We start from the raw sequence: 26,830 nt of genomic DNA on the forward strand, positions 1-26,830 counted from the left end.
TACAGCCTGAGGTGAAGAGCAACAACTCCCATCATCCCTGACAGCTTATACATTCAACTGTTCATGTCTGCTTGTGGCAGTAAGGAATGGGCAATTTCTAATCATGCATGGTCAGAGATTTAGCCAGTAGCCTTTTGCCTCTTGATCACATGAATCTGTGAATCAGGCTGACTCAAAGAATCAAATCTAGTCAGAAAGCATTTGATACAAGATCTGACAAGCCAGAGGAGGGGGGGGGGGGACACCTGAAAACAAACTTGGGATAAAAAGCATGGTCGTTGGAAGCCATATGTCTTCTTCTTTTCCCCTTTTAGTTGGGGTTCCACAGATTCTGTTTCAGGCCCTTTGTTGTTTTCTCTCTATATGTAATCTCTAGATAATCTTACTTGTTCATAAATTCTCAATATCATCTGTATGCTGATGACACTCAGCTGTACTTCTAGACTCCAGAATTTTCTTATGCTACTGAGCATCATATTACAGTGTGTCTTTCATGTACTTCAGCATGGTTGTTTTTTCACCTACAGCTTATAATAGGGCAAAGATAGAACTAGTAATTTTTCCTCTTAAAATCTTCTTTACAACATACATTTCCCATCACTATTAACAACATTCCTATTTAACCTATGAAGGAATCATATAGTCTTGGTTTTATTTTTGATGATTCTTGTCTTTTATTCTTCATATTGAGGCTGCAGCAAAGTCATATCATTTTTTTTCTTTATAATATTGCCAAAATAAGATCTTTTCCATCTGCTTCCTCTGCAAAGACATTACTTGGTCATTTCCCACCTTGATTACTGCAATCTTCTTTTGGCTGGTCTTCCATTACATTATCTTAGCCCTCTGGTTTCCATTCAACACTGCTGCTAAGATTATCTTTTTTTGGCCTGTCATTTTGACCAGGTTACCCCACTTTTGATATCTCATCATTGAGTATTTCTTTTACAATTCAGTACAGAGGAATGAACTGGCAATACTACCTGAATATTCCTTCCCTAAGAAAAGCCTATAAAATTCATGTTGGCGTAAGCCTTAGAGGTGCGTGCGCACACACACACACACCAGCTTCTTGTTTTAATTTTTAAAGCCCTACGCAACCTAGCTCACACACACACACATCTTTTAGTCCTAATTTCTTTTTACCATCCTGCTCAGAATCAGTGTTCTAGAAACTCTAGGCTTCTCAGTTCTCACTCAACCAAAGGCTTCCTCTTCCTTCACTCATCTTTGTCCTTTTTCACTTCCTGCTCTATGCAACTAAAATTCTCTCTCTCAGCATCTACTGACTGCTCCTTCCCTTGCTGTTTTTAAATCTCAATTAAAAACTTACTTGTTTTCTGATCTTTTTGGAATTTTAGCTTAACATTGTTTTATATTCTTTTAGATTTTGGTTATATATATTTTTTAGTTTGCTTTATGTTTACTGTATTTTTTTGTACTTTTGTCTGGATAATTTGTTTTACAATTTTACTGCATAGTTTTATATTTGTATTGCTCTTTCCCATGTGTATTGGAGCAGAGGCAGGATTAATTTTTTTTTTTGTTCTTCTTGTTCTTTTACTGATAAGCCACCATGTGCACTGGTGTCACTAAATAAATAAATAACAAAAACCACCTGACCTTACATCATGGTGATATTAATGACAATGATATTTGATGATTTTAAGAGTATGGGTACATGTTAGATGCATCATGTGAATAGTAGCCAAGCTCTTGTTGCTGATAATTCCAAAAAATCCCATGGAATGAGGTATAGAAAGTGACAAGAAATTATAAGCAAACACAATGAAAGCAGATATTGTTGACTGACTTTCTACCTCCATTGCTCAGCATTATTCACTGTCTCTGTTTTGTTTGTGGCTGACGCAAAGGCTTCCCACTCCACATATCATATGGCATTTGCAAGCAATGAAATGGTCACGATTTCAGATCATTTTCAGAGGTGAACTGAATGTGGTGGGGCCAAACTCATCACAAGTCAAGGTGTCCAGGCTTGGCCCCCCCTCCTCAAATTTTCGGGAAGAAGTCTGCTTATCCATCCTACCTCTGACACCATGTGCGAGAATTTCCACTAATTCCTCCAGCAACTGTGAGGACTTCTATTTATCCCTACTTCTACCACAAATGCGTGGACTTTTTCCTGTCTCGCCATTGTGACCACCAACTGTAGTGACCTCATAGATGCCCTCATGTGCAAAATGTGTTTCATCTTTTCTCCCACGAGACACCACCACCATGTCTGAAATTAAGCTTTCCAATATGTAACCTTCTCAGAGGGTCAACTGTATAGCCAACTGCGAGGCAATACAGAAATATTTTAAATAAAAATAAATAAATAAATAAATAAAATACAAAAATAATTATTCATTAAACAGAAATTGAATATAACCATAATTACTTATTTAATACATATAAATCCTCACTGATACCAACATCTCTCTCTTTTTTCTCTCTCACTCTCTCTCATATCCTAACTCTAAACCTGACTCTAACTTTCCTCTCTCTATGACCCTGACTAAGGGTTCATTCACTGTGGCATTCATACTTGCACCTAGTGCACTCAAAACCCACTTATATTCGGTACCAGGTTTTTCCCCCCGTGTTTTTTGAAAAGATGCAGATCACCACTGTCGATTCGATTTGGGGCTTTCTGAACTGATTCTTCCAAAACAGGAAGGGAGGGTTTATATACAGAGGGGTGAAAGATACACATCCCACCTGAAGACACTGGCTTCATAAATCTATTTTCACCACAGCCTCCATTTCCCTCAGCATAGCATCGGAAGGCTTATTTATACACTTTTTGTGTTCAGATCAAACTGCCCACAACAAGGGAAGCAGAGACACATCACCAACAGTGAAAGTGATAGTGGATTGACAAAAATGTACATCACTTGATTGACATAAAAAAAATCCCGCGAACAATTGATTCTCCATTTTAAATTGATACAGCGGCAATGTGGTTAAAATGCCACAGAGAGATTCGATTGTGGTAAACATAGTAGGAACTTCAATTCGGTATTGCATTGCCATGGAGATTCGAATCTCCTCGGTACAGAAACCCAAGTGTGAATGCACCCTAACTCTTCTTACTACTCAAACTCCTAATCCCTAAACTTGACAGCCCCCACTCTCGCTCCTGATCAACTACAGTATACTAACCATGTCAAAACCTTAGACATCCCACAAATCGCCACTCACTCTCAATGTTTCATTCTCTCACCCACTCCCAACAGTTCCTTACCTTATAACATCTAAAACACAGTGCATACATAACTGCAGCATATTATGTTATATTTTCTAACAAATGCAACAACAACATAAATCCAGAATATCACAGCGGACACAGGCAATCACAATTATTCCTTCTGAAAAGTCATCTGACCATCCTCACTCCACTTTCTTCCTGGCTAGACAATATTTTTTTTGCCAGACTCCTAAGAAGACTAAGAGGCTGTACAGACTGACCATTAAGGCCAGCCTGGGGGTGGAGTCAGGTCATGGTGTCCACATGACACATATCCCGACTCTGCCCCAAGCCAGTGTGATGCTGCATGCCATACCACACGGCTCACATTGTCACAGCACTTCTTTGGCACTCTGTCTAGATGACACAGTGCCAAAGGTGTGCCAAAAAAGGCACAGCTGTGGTGTCCTTTCCATAGTACAGAAAGGAGCCACTTTTTGTGGCTCCTTTTTGCACTGTGGAAAGGCGAAATTGGGGCCACAGCATGTGGTTGCCATGATCCCGATCTGGTGCTAAAAGGGGAAACTGCAGGCCGCCCCTTAGGGGCGGTGTGTACAGCCCCTTACTCATCACCCTCATGCTGTAGAAATCAACCAAGTATCAAAAGTGTGAAAAGGGCAATGGCCTTAGAAGACCACAGATATTTTCTCAAAACATAGATCTAACAGCTGATGAGTCTCGCACCTACCAAAAGCCAGAGCTCTTCTTTCTGCAGGGAGAATATTTCCTTCATTCTGCTCACAGTACACTGTCCAAGATCCTGGGAGGGTCTGGCTTGCCTAATCCTGACTATTATACTCTGGGCATCTCTTTACCTTATCTGATTTAACAGGCATACCTGCTGTGACCTGACCCTAGTGCAGGGATTCCCAACCTGGGGTGCAAGATGGAATTTCAGGGGTTGTGATAAAGATACTTGTATGAATTTAAATTCTGTTCTCTTATGTGAGTCAAGACAAAATCTAGGAATTGTGTGACTACAGAAGGAGACCTGGGGATCACAGTTAGCAAGGAAGTTCCATGTGACATCGAAGGCTTTCATGGCTGGCATCTATAGTTTTTTGTGCGTTTTTTGAGCTATGTGCTAGAAGAGTTTGTTCCTGATGTTTCGCTAGCATCTGCAGCTGGCATCTTCAGAGAATTCTGGCATGAAAGTGAGTGGGGTACATATATACTGTGTGACCCTGGTTTGGGAGGACTGATTTCCATGTAAATATGTGTGTTGTTCTGTTGTTGAATGACAAGGCCTCAGGGTGGGAGGATATGCAAAGAAGATTTGTGTCTGTTTAATTAGAAATCCATTGTCTGCTGGTAAAACTCCTGACCCTGGGTGGTTTTCATTTGCATTTGCTGGATCTTGATTTTACTTTAAGGATTTCTTCTTTCCCGTTGAAGTTGTCAAGATGCTTGTGGATTTCAATGGCTTCCTGTGCATTCTGATCCGATAGTTGTTCGCATGGTCCAGAATTTCACTGTTTTCAAACACTTCTAAACTGTTCATGAAAATTGCCCCTTCTGAGACGTCCAGCGGCAATGACAGCATTCTCCTGTGCGGTAAACAGCGTTCTATGCCACCTCCAGTTCCCATCATGCCCCCTTTTGAATTGTGACAGGCCCGTTCTAGTGGTCTGTGTGATAAAGCCCATAAATTAGTGATTGACACGCTGTGATAATCAACAAAGAGAGGAAGACTTTTGCTTTCCTGTACACTTGCTGCAATTCTTTTCAGTTTTCTCTGCCGGTATCCAGAAATGCCTTCAGAATTGTCTCCTGTCAATGGTCTGAATCTTACTGGTGGTAACAGGTACCCACTTAATCAACTGTAAGACCCACTGATTCAATGGCTCTATTCTAGTGGAATTTCCAATGGGTTTTCTCCCATAATGTGGCTCTACGTAGTTACTTTTTACATGGTGTGATTAACATGTAGCTAGATTCTTTGACACTTTATACAAATTCCAGGCAATGGTGTTACATCACAAGGCACTAATATTATAGTATCAATATTACTTCTATTATATTTATACCGTATTTGACTACATATCAATTCTACTTCAATCAATTTTATAACAGAATAGTATAAAATTTTTGCACAACAGTTGACAATGCCTCTGTTAAAAACCATGAATGAAATCCTGATATACGGTATCCCTAAAACATGGATTATGTGAACATGACGATCTTACCAAAAGAAGGCAAGGATGAAAGAGACCTCAAAAATTACAGGCCAATAGATTTGATAGACTATCATGAGAAAAATATAGATAAATAATTAGCTTTAATATTCATTGATTCATAAAAAGCATTTGATAACGTTAATTGGAGATTTATTTTAGGTACTGTACAAAAATGGAGAAAACATGATTAGATGCATTGGATCAATATATAAAGAACAAGAGGTGAAACTGTTGATAAATGGTGAACTGACTAAATTGTTTAAGATACAAAAGGTATAAGACAAGGATGCACTCTTTCCCCCTTATTGTTCATAATAACATTAGAGATTTTAAACAATAATATTAGAGCAAATAAATCAATTGAGGGAGTTAAAACTGAGGGAGTAAAAGGGGAAGAATACAAATTAAGAGCTTGTGCTGATGATTTGGTCTTTTCATTATCAAACCCGGTAAATAATAGTGATTTGGTTCTAAAAACTTTAAAACAATATGGTGAAGTTTCGGGACTACAAATAAATAAGACAGAGATATTAATGATGAATCTTAGAGACAAGGGAAATCAGGATTTGAAAGAGAAAACTAATTTTAAAATACAGAAAAAAATAAAGTATTTGGGAATAATCTTGACAGCTAAAATACAGATTTGTTTTAAAATAATTATAAGACAACATGGCAAGAAATAAAAAAAGAAATTACAAGATGGGGGAAATTGGGTTTGTCCTAGTTAGGGGGAATTTTGGCTATAAAAACAAACCTCCTCCTGCAGATGGCTTTTTTGTTTCAAAATCTACAAATTATTACTAATGACAATCCATTTAGAGAATAGCACAGAGATATCTCTACATTTATATGAACAAGTAAAAAGCAGAGAGTGGGATGAAATAGGAAGAGGAGGAATGGCATTCTCAAATTTTAAATTATATTATTATGCATGTGGTTTAGATTGGATGACGGATTGGAAAAACACTAAATACTACAATTAGAAAGTTCAAATAATAGGTTTGGGTGGCCTCAGTACCTATTTTATGAAAAATCCAAAATAAACAAGGACTTCAATAATCATCTGATGAGAAAATCTTTATTAAGAATTTGGCAAAATATGAAAGAAAAATGGGGAAAGAAGATACCCAAATGGGTATCAATTAATGAGAAATTGTATAGATGAGATCAATTACTTGAAAAAAAGATAAGCAACATATGATGACATAATAAAATTAGAAAATCAAAAATTAAGAATGAAAACAGAAGATGAATTAGTTTCTGAAGGATATAGAGTTAAGTGGTTCCTATATAGACAACTGAAGGGCAGATTTAATAATAATAATAATAATAACAACAACAACAACAACAACAATAATAATAGGATTTATTTATATGTCGCCCAATCACTAGGGATCTGGGCAGCTTACAACAGAGGGGATAACAGACACAAAAGGAGAAGGGAATGGTGAGGGGAGGAGGGATTTGGAGTCTGTATGGAACTGGAGATGGAAATGTGAAATTTGAAAAAATAATTAATGCAGAAAATAATCACCAGATTGCCATATTCTATAAATTACTTTTGAAATATGAACTGGAGGATGAGGTGGTAAAATCTTGCATGATAAAATTATTATTATTATTATTATTATTATTATTATTATTTATATAGCGCTGTAGATTTGCGCAGTGCTGTACATAAATGTTCACAAGACCCAGGATATAATATAAATTTACAACAATGGGGAAAATGTGGAACAAGGGACAAAAATATACATTAAACTATGATTTGAAATAAAAAAATTCTATAAGATGTTACCGAGATGGTACCTTACCCCATACAAATTGGCAAAAATGTTTAAAAATGCATAATAATAATAATAATAATAATAATAATAATAATGGAAATGTGAAAAAGAAATCGAAACCTTTTATCATATAAGGCGGAAATGTCATAAAGCAAAAGAATTTTGGAATATGATGCACAAACATGTAATGAAGATATTAAATATTGAAGGTCAGATGGACCTTTAGAGTAAACATATAGGAAACTCCTTTTTATATGACCACTGCAGCTAGAGTCATATATGCAGCAAAATGGAAAAAGAAAGAAAATCCTGAAATACAAGATTGGATATGGAAACTGCTACGGAAGAAATCACTAAATGAGTTTTTAAAAGATTGAGAACCACTGATAAAATATTTGCAGGAAGAGTGGGGTCCAACATTTGTGATGAGGTGGAACTGTGAAAAAGGTGACTTATGAATTGTATATATGTAGATGTAAGTAACAGAAATATGAAGCCAAAATATAAAGTAAAGAATAGAGAAGTTCAAAAGTAGGAATATGGAAACTCACAATTACATAAGATACAAAGGGAATAGGAAAGTTTTAAGGACCTGATATGAAAATATGTAACATGTAAGTCTTGCTTTGTCAGGAAAATATGCTATGATTTATGAGATTAATAACAATTTTAAAAATTAAAAATATTTAAAAAAACAACTAGTCTCTCTCGTTTTTAGTAGATTCTGCAATAACAAGTATTTCCATTTTAAAAATGAAGTCATCAAATGAAATGAGCAAAAGATGATTCCAAGTACTATTTCCTATTCTGAATCTGCAGGCTAACAAGAACTTTTATGAAGGAGGAGCAGGAGGAAGAGGTAGGGCAACTCTTATTCTGTGAACTAATTACACTTTCTCACTCAGCCCTGCATTCAAACTTCTACAGTTTTACCTTGTATTTCAATTCATTCTTGGTAAAATTGGGCACCATTATGACCTTCTCTGTAATCTGTCTAACTTGGCATTCTATCTTTATATGATCCAATGCCAATGGTTTGGTTGCAATCCCTTTCAGTAGAAAAACATGATCCGTGCCATCTGCTTTATTTTGTAAAATAAGCTTCCCCTATGAAAAACAAAAGAAGTGAAAATTCATTACCAGGGTGAAAACAATTTTTAAAAGACTAAGAAAAGGCTTGAAAAAGCTTATAGTACTATGCCACAGGAAAATCTGTCTCAGCTTTCATTTAAGGAATTAAACCAGATTTTTTAGCAATAAAAATGGTACAATGCAACCCCAACTTTATACAGGCTGGATTGTGACAACTATTACACAACACATTATGCACACTGTAATTAGTTCCTTGGAAGAAGAGCAACGTTAAAACTAAAAATATAAAACAAAAAAGTGGAAACAGTGTGTAATTATTATTAATACATTAGTGCTATTTGAAAAATATTATCAAAATAGAAGACAATTCATACACTGCAATATATACTATGCAAAAAAAATTGGAAAATCATAAACAAGAATAAATCTTGGTTGGCAATTCCAGACTGTAAGGAGTGCTAAAAACTAATTACCCCATCCTCCACTCCATTTCTTTAAAATGTTTTTCAGATACCTGCCCCAAACCCTTGCCCTTTAAATTCTAGCATTTCTGTGGGTAAATACCATCATTATCACAATTTTCCCATTAGATGTAAGTAGTACATTGTGCTAGTGAAATTTATACATTTATTTTTAAATCTATAAATTTATAATAAATGCCAGATATATCATGACAAAATTTAGTACTGTACAATGAAAACCATCTAAATCAGCGGTTCCCAACCTTTGTTGGGACGCGACCCCCATTGGGGATGAAAGTCCCGCCCGAGGCCCACCTGATAGGTTGGGAAGCCAGGAAGGGATGGGATTTTCGGCTGCATACAAGTCCCAGCAGGCTTTGCGGCCGGAAGTCCCACCCCTTCCCAGCCTCCCAACCAATTAGGGAGGCCACCAAAGGAGAAGGGGCGGGACTTCCGGCCGCAAAGGCCTCTGGACCTTGTAGTCCCGTCTCCTTCTCCCCATGGTTGCCTGGCAACCGCGGGGAGAAGAGGAGGAAGCAGCCCCCCACCGTCCCTTCCTCCCCGCGGCTGTTGGGCAGCCGCGGGAAGGGAAGGAAAGAGGAGGAGGGACCCCCGCCCCCATTCCCTGCCTCCTCGTGGGTGCCTGCACCCGGGGGAAGGCAGGGAGAGGAGGAGGGACCCCCGCCCCCATTCCCTGCCTCCCCATGGGTGCCTGCACCCACAAGAAGAGAGGGAAAGAGGAGGAGGGACCCCCTCCCCCATTCCCTGCCTCTCCGTGGGTGCCTGCACCCGGGGGAAGGCAGGGAGAGGAGGAGGCAGCCCCGCCTCCATTCCCTTCCTCCTTGTGAGTGCCTGTGCCAGCGCAGGCACTCACAGGGAGAAGGGAAAGGAGGGAGCCCCGCCCCCTTCCCCCCGCGTGATGCCTGCTCCAGCACCGGCACCCGCGGGGAGAAGGGGAGGGGGGAGGCGGGGGGAATTCCCAACCTGGCGACCCCCCCCCCCCAGAAGGGGTCACGATCCCCAGGTTGGGAACCCCTGATCTAAGTGATTACTAGGGTTCTAATTCTTTTCTTAAGAACCAGAAAGTCCTGCATTTTGGAATACAGTACAGTCAACCCTTCTTACATACGTTTTTTTTATACATGGATTCAAGTATCCACGGTTTGAAAATGTTCCAAAAAAGTATAAATTTCAAATATCAAACCTTAATTTTCCATTTTTTTAAGGCATACCATTTTGCTATGTCATTATATTTAATGAGACTTGAGCATCAACGGATTTTGTTATACACGTGGGATCTTGGAACCAAACCCCAGAGTATATAAAAAGGGTCCACTGTAGTTTGTAAATTCCTTTGCTTTCTTCGCCATTTTATTTCACTGTTTTCCTCCTCATACTTCAGTTTTTTCTTCTTTTCTTTGCCCTTTTTTGTTTTGTTCCAGTTCTTAGGACCTTCTTCCTCCAAACAAGTTAACACAGGTTTAATTGCATATTGAATGGGGAGAGACAAGGGCAGGAATGTAGAGAGCAGTTCTATGTATGTTTGTCTTCTGAGGATGTACAAACCAATGATATCTGTGTTGGTCTTCTGAGGAAGAACAGAGCAATCCTATGTACTTTGTCCCACTAAGTTCAATAGGGCTTATTCCTAGGTAAATATGTACATGAATGCAGCAATAGAAAGGACAGGAAAAAGGATAATCCTTATGGCACTTCTAGACAGAGAGGAAAAGGTTGACATAGAAAGTCATACCATAATTTGACAGCAGGATGTGGCTTTTAAAACCAAAGCCAATTTACTACATTGGTTTCCCTTATTAACTGTTCCCTTCCTTTTGTTGTTGTTAGATGCCTTCAAGTCAGCTTCAACTCATGGTGAATCAGACATCTCCATGTTTCCGTATTGTCAACCTCTCTGCTCAGGTCCTGCAGGTTCAGGCCTCTGACCTCCCTGATTGAGTCTTTCCAGCTGGCATATAGTCTTCCTCTCTTTCTACTGCCTTCTATCTTCCCTAGTATCATTATCTTTTCTAATGGGTCATACCTTCCCATGAAGTGGCCAAAGTAGGACAGCATCAATTTAGTTAGTCATCTTGGCTTCCAGGAAGAGTTCACATTTGATCTATTCTAGGACCCATCACAGAACCTTTCAGTTTCTGCTTCTTCTTTTGCATCTGTGTTGATGCATATACTTGAAATACGATAATATTTATAGGTTTCACCTGAAGTCTTATTACCATGATTCAGTCCAATTTTGCATGGTATCCTTTGATTGCTTTTGAAAACGACGCCATTTCTTCATTTCTTTTCATTTCCTATGTAGAACACTGTGTAGTTATATGAATCAAAATTACCAATTCCTGTCCATTTTGGCTAACAACCTTAGTATTGCTATATTTATGTGTTCTGTTTCCTTTTTAACTATGTCTAGCTTTCCTTGACTCATGCTTCTTACATTCCACAGCCCTACAATATGCGTGGTTCTGCTTCAAATACTATTTGTTTTAACATGTCTGCTGCTTGACTTCCCATCTTTTGAATTCTTCTGCGCCTTGGGTCAACTGTCTATTTGTGATTTTCCTGTGACTCCTTTTTTGTTGTTGTTGTTGTTGTTCTCTGTGTTCAATTCCTGCCTTAATTTTCATTTTTGGTTGTCATAGGGTTTATTTGATGAGAGGTTCTTGCAAGGAGGTTCACCTTTGCTTCCTCACTGCACTGGTGATGCCCTGTCCTGCCTTTCTCACTCCCTGCCCTTCCCTCCAGTCCTCAGCTCGAGCTGTGGGAGTTCTCATGGGCTGTGATGACAGCAGCAGCAATGAAGGCACTGTTCCCTGTCTGCCTCTCTCTCTTATCCAGCTAGCACTGCTGGTGTTATTGTGGGTGGTGACAGCAACAATGGATGTGCTGGCAGTGGTGCTCCATCCCATAGTTCCTTCCTTGCAGAAATACAGGTTCTGCAGTTCAAGTCTGTATGGAAACATTATTCTGATCTGGAAGAATTTCCCTCCAGTCCTGAAGTTTGGACTGTCTTTGTAGTTATTCACTGGTAAGAAAAATGGACTTTCCATCAGATCGCTTCAATCTTTTTAGTTCATATGTGCCAGGCTTAAATTCTGGAGCTCGAAAACCATCCAGATATTAGCTTTGATCTTGACAGAATCTTTGGTGATGGCTTCACTGAGCTCTGTAATAAGTTTATTTTTCTTCTCAATGAAGCCAAGGGCCTCAGGAAATATCAGCTCCATGAAGAACCCATAACCCAGTTGCCTTCCTAGGTTTCTTGATTTCTGACCATATAGCCAGACTAACTTGGAAGGGGCCCAAAATGTACTGTATACAATATCCCACAACAAACTATGGCTGCCTCTGTTTTGAAATCACCACAAGATGGTTTACAATGTCAGTTCTATATGGTGTGTATGTTTAAGGATACTGGTGTGTAATACAGCTTATGGAAGTCACGCTAGACCTATAATTCATTCTTGTATGAAAGCTATTCTCAATCACAAAACATGACACTTTGTGTTCTTACCTTGGTTTCACCTTCTGCAGTTGGCTTATACATGAGAGTGTAAGGAGTTGTTTCACCTGGGGCTACATATATAAGAGAGGGCCCATAAAAACTGCATCCCTTTATAATAGCTTCAAGTTTCCAATATTGTTGACTCATGTTAGTCTGAAACAAAACAGAAAACAAAAAAGCCAAGCATCTGAATGAAATTTCTAAATGCACAACTTTTTCCTTTAAAAAACTCTGCACACTAATTAGTTAGCAAAAGAAACACATCTTTTAATGCAACATGAGTGTACTCGTACTTTACAATTCTTTTTTTTTTAAAAAAACTGGTATTTTGTTGATTTGTTAATCAACAAACAAAAGGACCATGCTTTGAAAGAATTTTACCAGCCTAAAATCAACAAGGAAGACAACAAAAAGAGGGAAGGAAGAAACAAGTGTGGAATGGGATGGGATGGGTTTGAGCAAATATAGACACACATGCGTAAACCTGGGGCCCTTTAATACTGCGCCGTTATCATGCTATGATTCCATTTTGACTGTCATAGTTGCATGCTATGGGTTCCTGGGATTTGTAGTTTAATAATAATAATAATAATATGTTTTATTTATAGACCGCTATTCCGCAATGATCAAAAAAAAAATGATCAAAAAGTTTAGGGAGGACTATTTACAATTCTCTGCCAGAGAAATCTAGTGCCTCACCAAGCTACATATCTTAGGATTCCATAGGCTGGAGCCATGGTAGTTAAAGTGGAATCATAGTTCTATAACTCTGCAATAAGAAATACCTCTTGATGACAACAGTATATGAAGACTGAGATGTTAAACTAAAAAAAAAGGTAAAGATAGTTCCTTGACATGAATTTCTAGTCGTAACCAAATGTAGGGGGTGGTTCTCATCTCCGTGACTAAGCCAAAGAGCCAGTGTTGTACAAGGAGTATTCTGGTGGCATGTGGCCAGCATGACTGCACCAAACACTGTTTACCTTCCTACCGAAGTGGTATCTATTTATCTACTCACATTTGCATGCTTTCGAACTGCTAGGTTGGCAGAAGATGGGACTAGTGACAGGAACTCACCCCATCATGCAGCACTCAGGCCTTAAACTGCCAACCTTCTGATCTTCTGATTGTCAGCACTGACATCTTAACCGCTAAACTTTAGTTAGGTTAAACTAAAGACCCTATAATAAACATATGGTTTTAAAAAGAAAGGCTAGAGACAATTTTGTTGGGCTTGACTCTCTTTGATGAAACACAGTATTTCTGCTCATCACAAGATCTGTTCCAAGAATACGTACAATTTGCCTTTAGCATTTACATGTTTACAAGGGTTACAAGACTTCTGAGAAATAACATGCACCTAAAACAATGGACCTATTTTGTATTTGGAAAGCTGAATTTTACATAACCAAAAAAAAGATACTCAGCAACATATTTTACTCAAATGGGGAAACATTTGAGGGTAATCTAGATAATTATATAAATGAATGTATAATTAGGAAAATGAGTTTTTAAAACTGCACAAATTTTACTATGGGGGAAAAAACACAATGTCTTGCAAATCAAATTATGATGCCATGCTAGATTTACAAAGAGGAGGAAGAAATGCAAGTATGACTCAGAGAAATTTAACAAAATCAAACACTGAGAGATTCTCATATCCTAAGGTAAAATGTACAGGAAGTGTATTTCAGGGGGCCCTTGGTACCCACTGTGGTTTGGCTTCAGACCCCCTGTGGATACCTATATCCCATGCTCAAGTCCCACTATATACCATGGCATAGTAAATGGTGTCCCTTATATAAAATGGCTAAATCAACGTTTGCTTTGGGGATTTTTTAAAATACTCATCAGGTGCATCTGATGAAGTAGTCTTAAATCTATGGTTCAAAACACACTCCAGAAATAATCCAGTTTGAGACCTCTTTAACTGTGCTGGCCTACTGCTAGGAAACTCTGGGATTGTAGTTTATTGTGGCAGCAGGGTTCTATGAAAGAGAAGGCTAAATGTCTCACAAGGCTACATTTCACAGAATTCCCTAGCATTGAGCCAGGGCAGTCGGAGCAGTCTCAAACTGGATTATTTCTGTAATGTGTTTTGAACCTTTGGTGGTTTACAGACTGTCCCTTTGGGGCAGCCTGTACCTGCCCCTTTCCCCGACAGATCGGGGCCTCAGCTGCCACAGCGGCAGCCCTGAGGCCCCGATCAGCTGCTTTTCCAGGCCGTGGGGCCTGGAAAGGGATGTCCTTGGCCCCTTTCTCCTTTGTGTTGCTGGCGCAGCCGTGTAAAGGCTGTGCCAGCAACACAAGCCCAGGAAGGAGCTCCAAAATGGAGCTCCTTCCAGCGCTGCAGAAAGGGCGCCAGGACGTCACAGCTGCACCGCCTCCAATCGTGGCCGTGACGTCGTAATGGCGACGCCCATGTGGACAGGGTGCCGTCATTTTGTATGTACTCTGTACGTACTAGGGTTGGGGGCGTCTAAAAGAGACACCCCCAGGCAACCCTAGTACATACGGAGTACGTACGAAACGACCAGTTTGTAAAGCTTATTTCTGCTACCCATCTCTTTCTCTCAATTTCAAAGGTGTTATAAAATCACTTTGCATACTGATCCAAACTATTATATCTATGCTTTTGAATTCTACTGTAGGCTAAAAAGTTTCTTCTATTATTTTTAATTTTGTAATTGTGTATTTACACCAAACAGTTTTAAAAGGTCTTTATAGTAATATTAACTAAATGCAGAAAAAGCTCCCACACGCACCCACCCCTTTTTCTTCTGCCTATAGAAATATATTATGTTTTTGCCAAAACAGCATTTTAAACCCAGTAGTAACTATGTTATGTAAGTTTCATGAAGCAAAATGGACATACTACTGGAATGTCTTGAGTCACTGCATGATATGCTGGAGTTACAAATTCTAGCTCAGCTTCAGCAGTATCTGTATTCACCACACACTCTACTGTAAAGAGCCGGATGTCATATTTGGACTGCAGAAGAATATGGCAAGGATATCGGCCAGGATACTGTGGTTTAAACATCATAGGAACTTCAACAGCATCATCTTCTGTGGAAGGAAAATTACCATGAAGTTTTTTGGGTTTTTTTAGTATTATGTATACAGAATAAATGAATGCATTTGATTTCTCAACTTTTAAACAGAGGCAATTAGAATTCAGAAAAATAGCTAACAGGCTTTTGCTACTGCCTTCCCTGTCCCCAGTATTTTTGTTTATACAATTATTAAGCTGTCAGTTCTACACTAGAGCTAATACCATGATATCCTTTGGGGGAATGCATTCCTTTTTAGAACAGGTCTTTGCAAACCTTATAAAGATGTTTACGCAACTGACAACACACACCAAGACTTCTGGCTTATCATATCATCTGCAACAGAAGCAATTCTAAGGTTGCGGCAAATGAAGTGGCATAGCTGGAAGATGGAAGATTTGGATTTTACAAGTTAATTATCTCCCTTTCATAAACCTTACAGAGAACCCTTTAAATAAATGTTAGTAAAGTATTGCCACCTAGTCCCTAAAATGACACAGGAAGAGATGAGACACCCACTTCTAGTTAAGGGACTGGGGTCAAAACAAGACTTGGAAAACCTCATTGTAAAGGATAATTATAAAGGAGCTGCTCGTGAAGGTTTTCAGAAGTAGCAATTCTCCGTATTTTGCTAAAATGAAGGGGAGGGTGGAAGGTTTCAAGAACACATTAAATAGGCAGAATGGCCTCTATAAATCTGTGACTCAAACTAGATTGTTGAGGGCAACCAGAAATGAACAAGATCTGCAGATCTTTTTTAAAACAAAAAGCAGCAGTGGGGGTAGGAGGACTGTGGATAGTGGTGTTTGGTTTTTTTAAAAAAAACCTTTTACTCTATGTAATTTTCATGTTTACCTCTGAAGAAACTATTTGATCTACAATGAAAAATATTTACATATCAAATTGTATTTGTGCCCATGGAACAGGTAATAGTGATGTTATTTTTAGATTAGGAAAATTAGAGCAGGAAAGCCAGCCCTACCTTCTCCAACACCATGGGCCCAGTATGTTCTGATAACCTCTGCAACTGCTTTTAACTTTTTTTAAAAAAAAGTATATATTGCCATACATGAATCTCCCCTCCTTATCTCCTGTAGCCTTCAGCTTCTCAAGTCTACCTATTGAGCTATAGGAGGGCTGTGACATAATGAAGGTTTAAGCAGCTGGAGAACATCATTAATATTTTACAAGACAATATGACTAGGGCTCAAAAGCACTTGCATGGAGCAAGTCTCACTGAATGCAATGAGACTTCTGAGACAACACAAAAAAGATAAATGTACTTCCTTCAAAAATTTGGATAACTCTTTTTTCTTATCCACTACTTTATTGGGAAATACAATAACTAATACCCAGTTAAATTGGTTGTAAATTGTAACTGATAATTTGGTTCTCCTGTTATAAAATTGTTTTCAGTTGTGTTAGTAGCAAACACACAAGTACTACAATTTCTGGACTTCTATTTCTGTTGTTAAGACCCTCACGCCTTTTAAAAAGCTCATCTTCAAGATAAAGAATAACACAACATTACATTATGTGCCTCGAAAATTACCAAGCTATCAAATAGATTATAGATTGCACCTCAGGTTCAAACTTCTCTGAAATAAATTAGCTTGTTCTTTCATCAAGGCAAGATTAATGACCTCCTAATTTATGACTTATTACCTCTTTTCTGTTTTGTCACCAAGTTATTATCCCCACTGGCTATCTTCCACAAAAATGTCCCACATTTGTCAGTTATACAAGTAATAAAACTCACTCACTTATTCCTGGCTCATAAATATATTTCCCCTGAATTAGATTATAAGCATCTCTTATCATTCACACAAGACAACCGAGCACAGAAAATATTCAAATTAAAAGATATATAGTTTAAATACATTCAATATTTCAGTAGCAAACTCACTGTACACAGAAATTTTAGCAGCTTTTTTCACCTTTAATGAACGGTAACAATAGGAATATTCTTTTAGATTGCCAGCCTTTATCTACACCACATGTAGTAGTACTAGTATGCTTGTGCATATTTTATGCACACAATGGATTAGAGCCATGATCTTCTTTTCATTAATGGAAGACGCCATTCATTGAAGATGCTTCTTCTAGCTTTTATGAACAATCTGTGACTCCACATCACACCTTATCTATTCAGTGGGGTCAGCCTTTGTGTAACATTTTCAGGGCATAGAAGGAATACTGTGGGGGAGCAGCATGTTGATATTTTGGATGATAAACCTTGCCAGTGGTCCCAGTCTGGTGCCAACTGGATGAAGATGCCGGCTCCTCTCCTACTAAGGAACAAAGCGAAACTCCAAACAGCCTTTTTAGCTTGCTGGAACAATGTCTAGTGAAACAGCTGCTTAATTAAAGAATCACAGTCCAGCAGGTTCACTCCTTAGAGGGATTTATTACTTGTTTCTAAATAACACAAGCTATTCACTACTATACAAAAACCCTTACTGTAACACCACACTATCTTCAACTCTCAGACTCCAAAACTCCCAGACTTTTAGACTCCCACAATTCACCAGAACATTTGTTTTCTTATATACAATATTCTCATGATGTGACTACTAAGTCCAGCCTCCTTTTGTACAAGTTGCTATGCAACACAGAAACCAATCCCTGTTCAGACTGAAAACATATCATATTTACATTTAGTCATGTTCAGTTGACCTTGAACATCCGTCTGTGGCTCTGGCTTCTGACCTTCAACTGTAGCCAGTTTAGACTTCTGCAGACATTGTCACATCTGAACATTTTTACCTTAAATATACATTAACACAACAGATAAAGAAGTCCACTTCCACCAGCTCAGGTGCACACAGTTAAATATGGATTCAACCTATATTTTTCAGGATTTATGGCACATCAAGGGGTCATTCACACTTTTTTGAACAAAGAGATTTGCATCTCCTCACCAATCTAGAACTGATTCAGAATCGATTCAATGTTCTCACTACGTTTACTGTGATTGAATCTCTCCATGCCATTTTAACACTGTTGCCATTAACATTTGCCACCATATCAATTTAAAATGGAGGTGCCTCCATTTCCAGGAATCATGCAGCACAATCTGAATCAAATCGGTAGTGTACTCACACTACCAAAGATGCAGATTATTGCAGCTCTTAAAAAAAGAACCACTAAGCGGTCTGATGCCAAATAAACTGGTTTAACTGGGCATTGATTGCAGTCAGGACAAGTGTGAACATAATGGAAATAAACTGTAGAACTTTGTCCTAGCCCACAGTCACAAACTGGAACAGAACAGAATCCAGACAACCATTTCTTGGTTTGAAGTTCCAAGCTTATTTTCAGACAAAAGACAGAAAACAGAAGACATTTGGCCAAGCGGATGCCAAAAGATTTGGGACCCAGATCAGAATTTCGCAGGCACTTTTAAGGTTTAGCTTACTTCATAGCATATACAGGTGGATCAATTAGCTTGTTTGGCACTGCTCATCTGGTATAACTTTCCACTCCACCTATTACATGTTTCCCCTTGATATGTTCCCCCACCCTTCACATACATTACATGGTCATTAAAAGCTCTACTTATGCCTCCCAGGGCATGTAAGTTAATATTATAATGAAGCTTAATGAGGCTGTAAGTGACTAAAGTTCAGCCTCATAGTCGCTCCCCCTCCCAATGTTCAAGTGTAGTTTTAGGTGCTTTTCACCACCCACAAGCCTGGTTTCAGTCTGACTGTTTGTCCATGTTAGTGTCCTATTTTTAACTAACTTATTTTTACTAATAACACAGTTAGCTTCCTGTTATTCTCTGTGGTTCTGAAAGCTTAAAGCTCTTTTTTCACCTTGCCCCATTGTTCTGCCTTTAATATATATGTGTGTGTACATGTGCCCTGTCTCAATAAAGGAAAAAGTGTTGCAAGACCCATCATTCAAGTGTGTTATGAAGCAGTGTAGCTGGGAATCTTTAAGAATCTCTGTCTCCATCTTACAAAACCAGTACCAAACCAGTTTATTTCCACAGTGTGACTGTCCCCATAATAACATTTGCATCTTCATTGATGGCTACTTTTCATGGTACATTTGCCTTCTTGTTTTTCTATCCAGATTTTAAGAAAACTAAATACAGAAATCCAAAGAGAATATGTAATGAACTCAAATGTCACAGCTTCCATTTGCAAACCATTCATTTCCACTTCAGTGGGCAGTAACAGTAAGTATTTATCCAGCATTCATTGTATGTTGGGTTAAGCAGTACAAGCAATGTTGATAGGTCTGTGGTACTTCTAGTGTAAAAGCTGCTGTCTCCCAGCAAGAGAGATTTGCAAATATAAACGTATATAGTAGTGTAACTGTCACACATCTGAATGTGCATCCAGATGTGTTTTTTGCTACAATATTGGAGGTCGTCATCTATTTCTAAGGCCAATTGTGACACATGATTCCATAAGTACAGCTAGAATTATTGCTAATCTGTGATGTCAACACCAATATGCATTTCAGAATGTCTGGAAATTAGAACACATAAAAATCAGAAAAATAAAAGGATATTACTAAACCAAAGTCAAATAAACTTGGGTGGGAACCTTCTTCTGTATTACACTCTATATGTAAAATAAAATATGCCACCCTAGGGACCATTGCCAAACTAACACACAAAAACAGAATCGTGATAACACTGTATTGAAGAACATGTCTGAAGCTCCAGGAAATTACTTTGAAATCAAAGATATTTCTGATTACACTTAACATTGAACAACCATGTGAGAGAAATTATAAGGAATACAGAGAGATGATAATCATTTCTTGAAAATAAAATGAAGTCATATTTTCATATATTTGTTATTGATGTTGTTGCACACCTTCAACTCATTTCTGACTTATGGCGATCCTAAGGCAAATGTATCACAGAGCTTTCTTGGGAAGATTTGTTCAGAGGGCCTTTGCCTTCCTCTGAGACTGAGAGAAAGTCACTTGCCCATGGTTACCCAGAAAGTTTTCAAAGCTGAGCAAGGATTTGAACCCTACTCTTCCAGTGTCCTACGTCAATGCTCAAACCACTACTCCACACTGGCCTGAGGATTTTAGCATACACCCTTAACAGAAATATTCAGGAAACTGTGCTTTCTAGATAATGTTATTAAATATATAAATATTTTTTTCTACAGTGAGCAGTGACAATAAATATATTAAAGTTAGGTTTAATGTCCAGACATGTCAACATATTATGAATGATATGCTAGGTTAAATAATAAATTGGAACTTGATATTCAGCCCTTTTGCAATACTTTACACTGAAAAGTTTAGTGGAGAACAGCTGGCTGGTTAATGTACCCATTGTATTTATTGTGAACTTAAATGAAGGGGCAATCAACAATATATCACATTTTATTTAGTTATTTAGCCTATTAATGCTCACAAATATATCTGGATAATCTTTATACTTCAAATCTAAGTCCACATCTTAGATGTAGCCGCTTGTTACCAACTGATCATGATACAACTGCATGGCCAGTGACACAAGCTGAATAGATAGTTACACAAATGGTTGTATATTGAGTGCTACTTCATGGAGAGTGAAACAAGGATTAGAAGAGACTTCTGCCAAATAACTACTGTTTTAGCATCTTTGAGATTCTTTTACTGTTCTAGCTCATAAGACATCCAATTTAAATTATATAGCACTTACAGCTCCAAAATTAATTATTCCAAATTTCCTACACTGGCACAATCCATTATTAAATACACATCTAACACTGAAATGACATTGGTTGAGAGAAATAGGATTACAAATATAAGTGGGATACACAAAAGTACATGGATGCAAGACTTTAGCTAAACATATATTGTTCCATTTACAGAATCAATATGTTTTGGAAGTTTTGTGATCAAGTTTGTTTTTATTCATAACTGCAATTGGGTGTTTTAGAAAAGATTATGGATGTGAATTTAAAAATTGAAAATAAATGAAGGATTGTATTTATTTATGTAATGATTTTGTTGCTAATTGGCATCAGGTTGTCATCGTCTTATGGAGACTTTATGAATGAGGAACCTCCAGAACATCCTGTCATCAACAGCCCTCTTCAGATCCTGCATACTGAGGACTGTGGTTTCCTTCACTGACTCTATCTGCCTGTAGTGTGGTCCTCCTCTTTTATTTCTGTCTCCCACTTTATCAAGCATTATAGTGTTTTGGAATGAGTCATGTTATTTCAGGATATGCCCAAAATATGATAGCTTCGGTTTAGTTATTTTGGCTTCCAGGGAGAGTTCAAGCTTGATTTGCTCTTGGATTCACTCAATAATCATTTTTGCAGTCCATGGTATTCATAGTACTCTCATTCAACACGAAATTTCAAACAAGTTTTGTCAGCTTTCTTCACTGTCTAGCTTTTACATCCAAACAGACATCAAAATTGCATGAATGATCCTGACTTTGAGATTTAACCACACATCTCTATGCTTGAGTATCTTATCTGGTTCATAGAATCATAAGAGTTGGAAGAGACGACAAGGGCCATCCAGCCCAACCCCCTGACACGCCATGGCAAATGGCATGGGGGAAGACGGCCCAACACACTCCCACCTCCCTGCCGAGCACTGTTTTACACGCAAGTAAAGCAGTGCAAGGGAGGGAGAGGGCCCAGCGTATTCCCACTTCCATGCCCAGCATCGCTTTACTCACAAGTCAAGCAGTGCTGGGCAGGGAGCAAGAGGGTGTGGCCTTTTTGCCCTGCCCCCTGGAGCCCCAGCCCCCAAAGCCCCACCCTTCCTGCACCAGGTGACATCCCGGCCTGGAACACCACTGCTCTCACTGTCAGGAAGTTCCTCCTAATGTTGAGGTGGAATCTCTTTTCCTGCAGCTTGCATCCATTGTTCCAGGTCCTAGTCTCTGCAGCAGCAGAAAATAAGATTGTTCTATCCTCAATATGAAACCCCTTCAGATACTTAAACAGAGCTATCATATCACATCCTAATCATCTCTTCTCTATTCTAAACATACCCAGCTCCCTAAATCTTTCCTCATAAGGCATGGTTTCCAGACCCTTCACCATTTTGGTTAGCCTCCTCTGGACATGCTTCAGTTTGTCAACATTCTTTTTGAATTGTGGTGCCCAAAACTGGACACACTATTCCAGGTGAGGCCTGACCAAACTGGAATAGTGTGGCACTATTGCCTCCCTTGATCTAGATGCTATACTTCTGTTGATTCAGCCTAGATCACATTGGCCTTTTTAGCTGCCAACTCACACTATTGACTCATGTTTAACTTGTCATCTACTAGGAGTCTTTGATCCTTCTCACATGTTGTCTTGTTAAGCCAGATGTTCCCCATCCTACATCTATGCATTTCACTTTTTCTACCTAAATGCAGTACCTTGCATTTCTCCCTGTTTATTTTGTTAGTTTTGATCCAGCTTTCTAATCTATTAAGGAAATTTTGAATTTTGTTCCTCTCCTCTGGAGTATTAGCTACTCCTCCTAATTTGGTTCCATCTGCAAATTTGATAAGCATGTCCTCTATTCTTTCATCCAAGTCACTGATAAATATGTTGAACAGCACTAAATCCAGGACAGAACCCTGTGGTACCTCACTAGTCACTTCTCTCCAAGATGAAGAGGAGCCATTGATGAGCACCCTTTGGGTTTGGCCGGTCAACCAATTATAAATCCACCTAACAATCACATAGGGTAGCACACATTTTACTACCTTGTTTGCAAGAATATCATGGGGAACCTTGTCAAAGGTGTTACTGAAACCAAGATATGCTATATCCACAGCATTCCCTTCATCTACCCTGCTGGTGATTTTATATATATATAAAAAGAGATCACATTAGTCTGGCATGATTATGGCATTCCCTTCATTCTCTTTCTTTCATGCTAGCTCTTCCAAGTTACAATCTTCTTCTAAATACTAGTAATAGGGTGGATATAATTATATGGAAAACCATTAGGTGACAAATTATTCTGAGCTGCAGAGGGCCAATTTGCCTCTGTATGGCCAAGTAGCTCTACTCAGCTTGTGTAAATCCTCTCAGAAAAGAAACATGAAGTCAGCCGCCAGGATCCTACATGAAATGTTACCAACTTAGTAGAATCTACCAGATACTGTGTTCTGCTAGTATATCTTTTCATAGTCCAGGGTCACCTCCACTAAGTGGAGTGACTAAGTCCAGAGCTAATCCGCTGCAAGCTAGCCAACATATTAACAATGATAAAACTGTTGCCAACTGAAAAGATAGATTTAATCTAAAGCTACTAACCATGCTTGGTTCTACTACAGAGTATTGACCTATTATTGATTAAGCATGAAAACACACTACATTAAAATACAATAATTAGAAGAAAGGTCATTTACATTATCCATGTAGAATCTGAAAGAAAGCAGTAGCATTTCACAAACATTAGAACCACTCTATTTAATCAGTCATTGGAATATTGTAGACAATACAGCTATCTATATACACTTACGCCTCTTAAGCCTAGCTATCACTATTGCCAACTAAACAAAAATATGGTCTGTCCTGCTCTCTTATCTTTAAATGTGATGTTTATAAACAAGCAAAAAACTTTTATAATAGCATTAGTTAATTGCTGTCTTGAAATGCATAGGAGTAAGCTGATGATAAAAACAATGAAGTACAATTTATTTGGAGTAATTTGAATAGGAAATTCATTTGATCCATAATATGATGACAGCAATGACTAATAAAATGGAATTTCACAAGGAATTATGTAAAAACATTTTACACCTTTGTAGCAACATATCTCAATGAAGACCTGCACCATTAAAAAAGGACACAAATTTGAACAAAATTTCCATATGATAACTGCTTACATATGCTAACTTATATCTACTAATTCAGATATATCATTTAGAATTATTTAGAAATAATTACTAGATTTTAAAATTTCACAGGCAAACTATTTTCCTATTCAAATTACTTCAAATAAATTCTTCAATTAATAGATGCAGTTATCCTAAATCAATTAGCTGAATTCCCCAAAGATGCAATTATCCTAAAGAAGTTAAGCTGAATTCTTCTTCATTTTATTGGTACCCAGGTGTGGATGCCTTCTAAACAGGGAAGAGGATGTCATGCTAGTCTACCTGCATGGAGTGATATGGATCGTGTGATTCCAGTAGCAGCAGCCAATGATATTTTAATGTGCAATAGAACAACAAAATTTCCATCAGTTTGAGGAAGCAGATCAGGGCCCTTGCTGCAACACATAGCCTGAACCTCAGTCCTTATACTAAGGAATTATGGCTCCAATGTGACAGGGGGCAGGTAGGTAAGGTGACTGGTGAAGACCCCTCTTTCTCCTTGGTGAGTATTTAAATCAAAAGAAGTGGTGCCTGTTTTGCAGGTAAATATGTACCAAAGAGATCTGTTCATCACAAGCAGAGGGTTGGACCTACATCAGGACCAGCCAGTCATAAAGTGCACACAGGATCAGTGCAAAGATAAGGAAGGCCTCAGACAGATAAGTGATTGAAGATTTGGTGAGATAAGACAAACTGGCACCAGATAAGTACTTACTGGGTACCAGAGGGCAATTGGAGATAGTAGAACAAGGCTCATCTCACCATATAGAAGGGAGTCTGACCCCTCAGTGGGGTCCAAGCTGACAGGACTCCTTGTGGAGTATACTGGATGCCCCATGTGTAGTGATCAGTCCCAGTACTGAATTGCATTTACCAGACTGTCCCCCCCCCCCCCATCCCCAGTGCTCTTTGAGGGTCTGCCATTGCAGTGTTTGGCTCTCCAGTTGTCTCAACCACAACAATAGCTTGTAATCTCTTGTATCCCGACACACCAGTCACCTTGTTGTTAGGCAATTGGTTGCTGCTACCCTGCCTGCTTATGTCAGTTCCAAGCAATGCCACAGGCAGTTGCCCAGCTGACAATGTAGCAATTACTAATACTGATCCACACCACTTAACTTTCCATCTAAATCTGTCCGGTTCAAGATAGATCAATATCACTTCAATTAATAATTACTCCCATTAAATATTGTTACACACTGAAATTAAATTTAGTGTAAGCAGAGAGCATGAAATTCTGCTTGAGTGGGGAAGGGGCTTTTAGGGTAAGATGAATATCCAAGCAAGTAAGTGGTAAAATTCCCTCATTCATTTTTAATAGTTTGCTTAAATTAATATGAAGTGGTGTCACTGTTCTTGCCACTATGAAATGATGGACATTTTCCAAGGTCAATGTATGGAAAAAGAAGGAGCTGCTGATATGGGCAATCCATGAGATAATCCTTTCTTCTTCTGTAAAATTTCCCTGAAATCAGATACGCTATACCTCATTTATTCCCAGCAGCTGGACCAAAATTTCTCTGTTTGAGTTCAGTGTCATGGCAGGAGGCTGCTTGGGCTGGAATTTAATACTGTAAGTTACTTATTTTGAATGAATTTCAAATTAATGGTTTTTAAAAGTTCAATTAATATGAGAAAAGTAATGAGTATTATATTGGAGATATTTAAAACAATCCAAAAGTAACACTGTTGCCACATTTTACCTTTCCTCATCGGCCTTCCTTTCCTTTTACTGTTATCGTGTTTTGTCTTTACCTTTAGATTAGTATAAGCATTTGAATAGCACCTTCATTATTCTTACATTTTTGTACAATACCTATCAACTTTTGCTTTGTTCATCAAAACAGCTATCTTTGAATATCTGTAAAAATAACAATTATTCAGGCCACACTTACTATTAAGTCTTAACATATAGGATAGATTTGTGATAAAGTGAGGCTTGAAAATGGGGATCATAGAATCATAGAATCATAGAATCGTAGAGTTGGAAGAGACCACTAGGGCCATCCAGTCCAACCCCCTGCCATGCAGGAAATCCAAATCAAAGCATCCCCAGCAGATGGCCATCTAGCCTCTGCTTAAAGAGCTCCTAGGAGGGAGATTCCACTACACTCCGAGGGAGTGTGTTCCACTGTCAAACAGCCCTTACTGTCAGAAAGTTCCTCCTAATGTTGAGGTGGAATCTCTTTTCCTATAGCTTGCATCCATTGTTCCAGGTCCTGTTCTCTGGAGCAGCAGAAAACAAGCTTGCTCCCTCCTCAATATGACATCCCTTCAAATATTTAAACAGGGCTATCATATCACCTCTTAACCTTCTTTTCTCCAGGCTAAACATCCCTAGCTCCCTAAGTCGTTCCTCATAGGGCATGGTTTCCAGACCCTTCACCATTTTTGTCGCCCTCCTTTGGACACGCTCCAGTTTCTCAATGTCCTTTCTGAATTGTGGCGCCCAGAACTGGACACAATATTCTAGGTGGGGCCTGACCAAAGCAGAATACAGTGGCACTATTACTTCTCTTGATCTAGACACTATACTTCTATTGATGCAGCCTAAAATAGCATTGGCCTTTTTAGCTGCCGCATCACTGTTCACTCATGTTCAACTTGTGGTCTACTTGGACTCCTAGATCCCTTTCACACGTAGTTTCATTCAGCCAGGTGTCACCCATCCTATATCT

At 38.6% G+C, this 26,830-nt stretch overlaps 1 protein-coding gene across 1 annotated transcript in view; it reads right to left on the reverse strand.

Annotated features, from left to right (window-relative positions):
* The window catches only part of CFAP47 (cilia and flagella associated protein 47), a 343,409-nt gene that overhangs the window by 162,230 nt on the left and 154,349 nt on the right, over positions 1–26,830 (reverse strand). Inside the window, exons 46-48 of the mRNA XM_089508424.1 lie at positions 15,166–15,359; positions 12,300–12,443; positions 8,148–8,321 (exon numbers count right to left, since the gene is read on the reverse strand). Of these exons, the coding sequence (XP_089364550.1) occupies positions 8,148–8,321; positions 12,300–12,443; positions 15,166–15,359 (512 nt within the window). The remainder of the gene's footprint in view (positions 1–8,147; positions 8,322–12,299; positions 12,444–15,165; positions 15,360–26,830) is intronic.

The sequence above is a fragment of the Sceloporus occidentalis genome, unplaced genomic scaffold (assembly GCF_023333645.1).
Source record: "Sceloporus occidentalis isolate IW3139 unplaced genomic scaffold, rSceOcc1.0.p SCAF_2, whole genome shotgun sequence".
NCBI classification, from domain to species: Eukaryota; Metazoa; Chordata; class Lepidosauria; order Squamata; family Phrynosomatidae; genus Sceloporus; species Sceloporus occidentalis.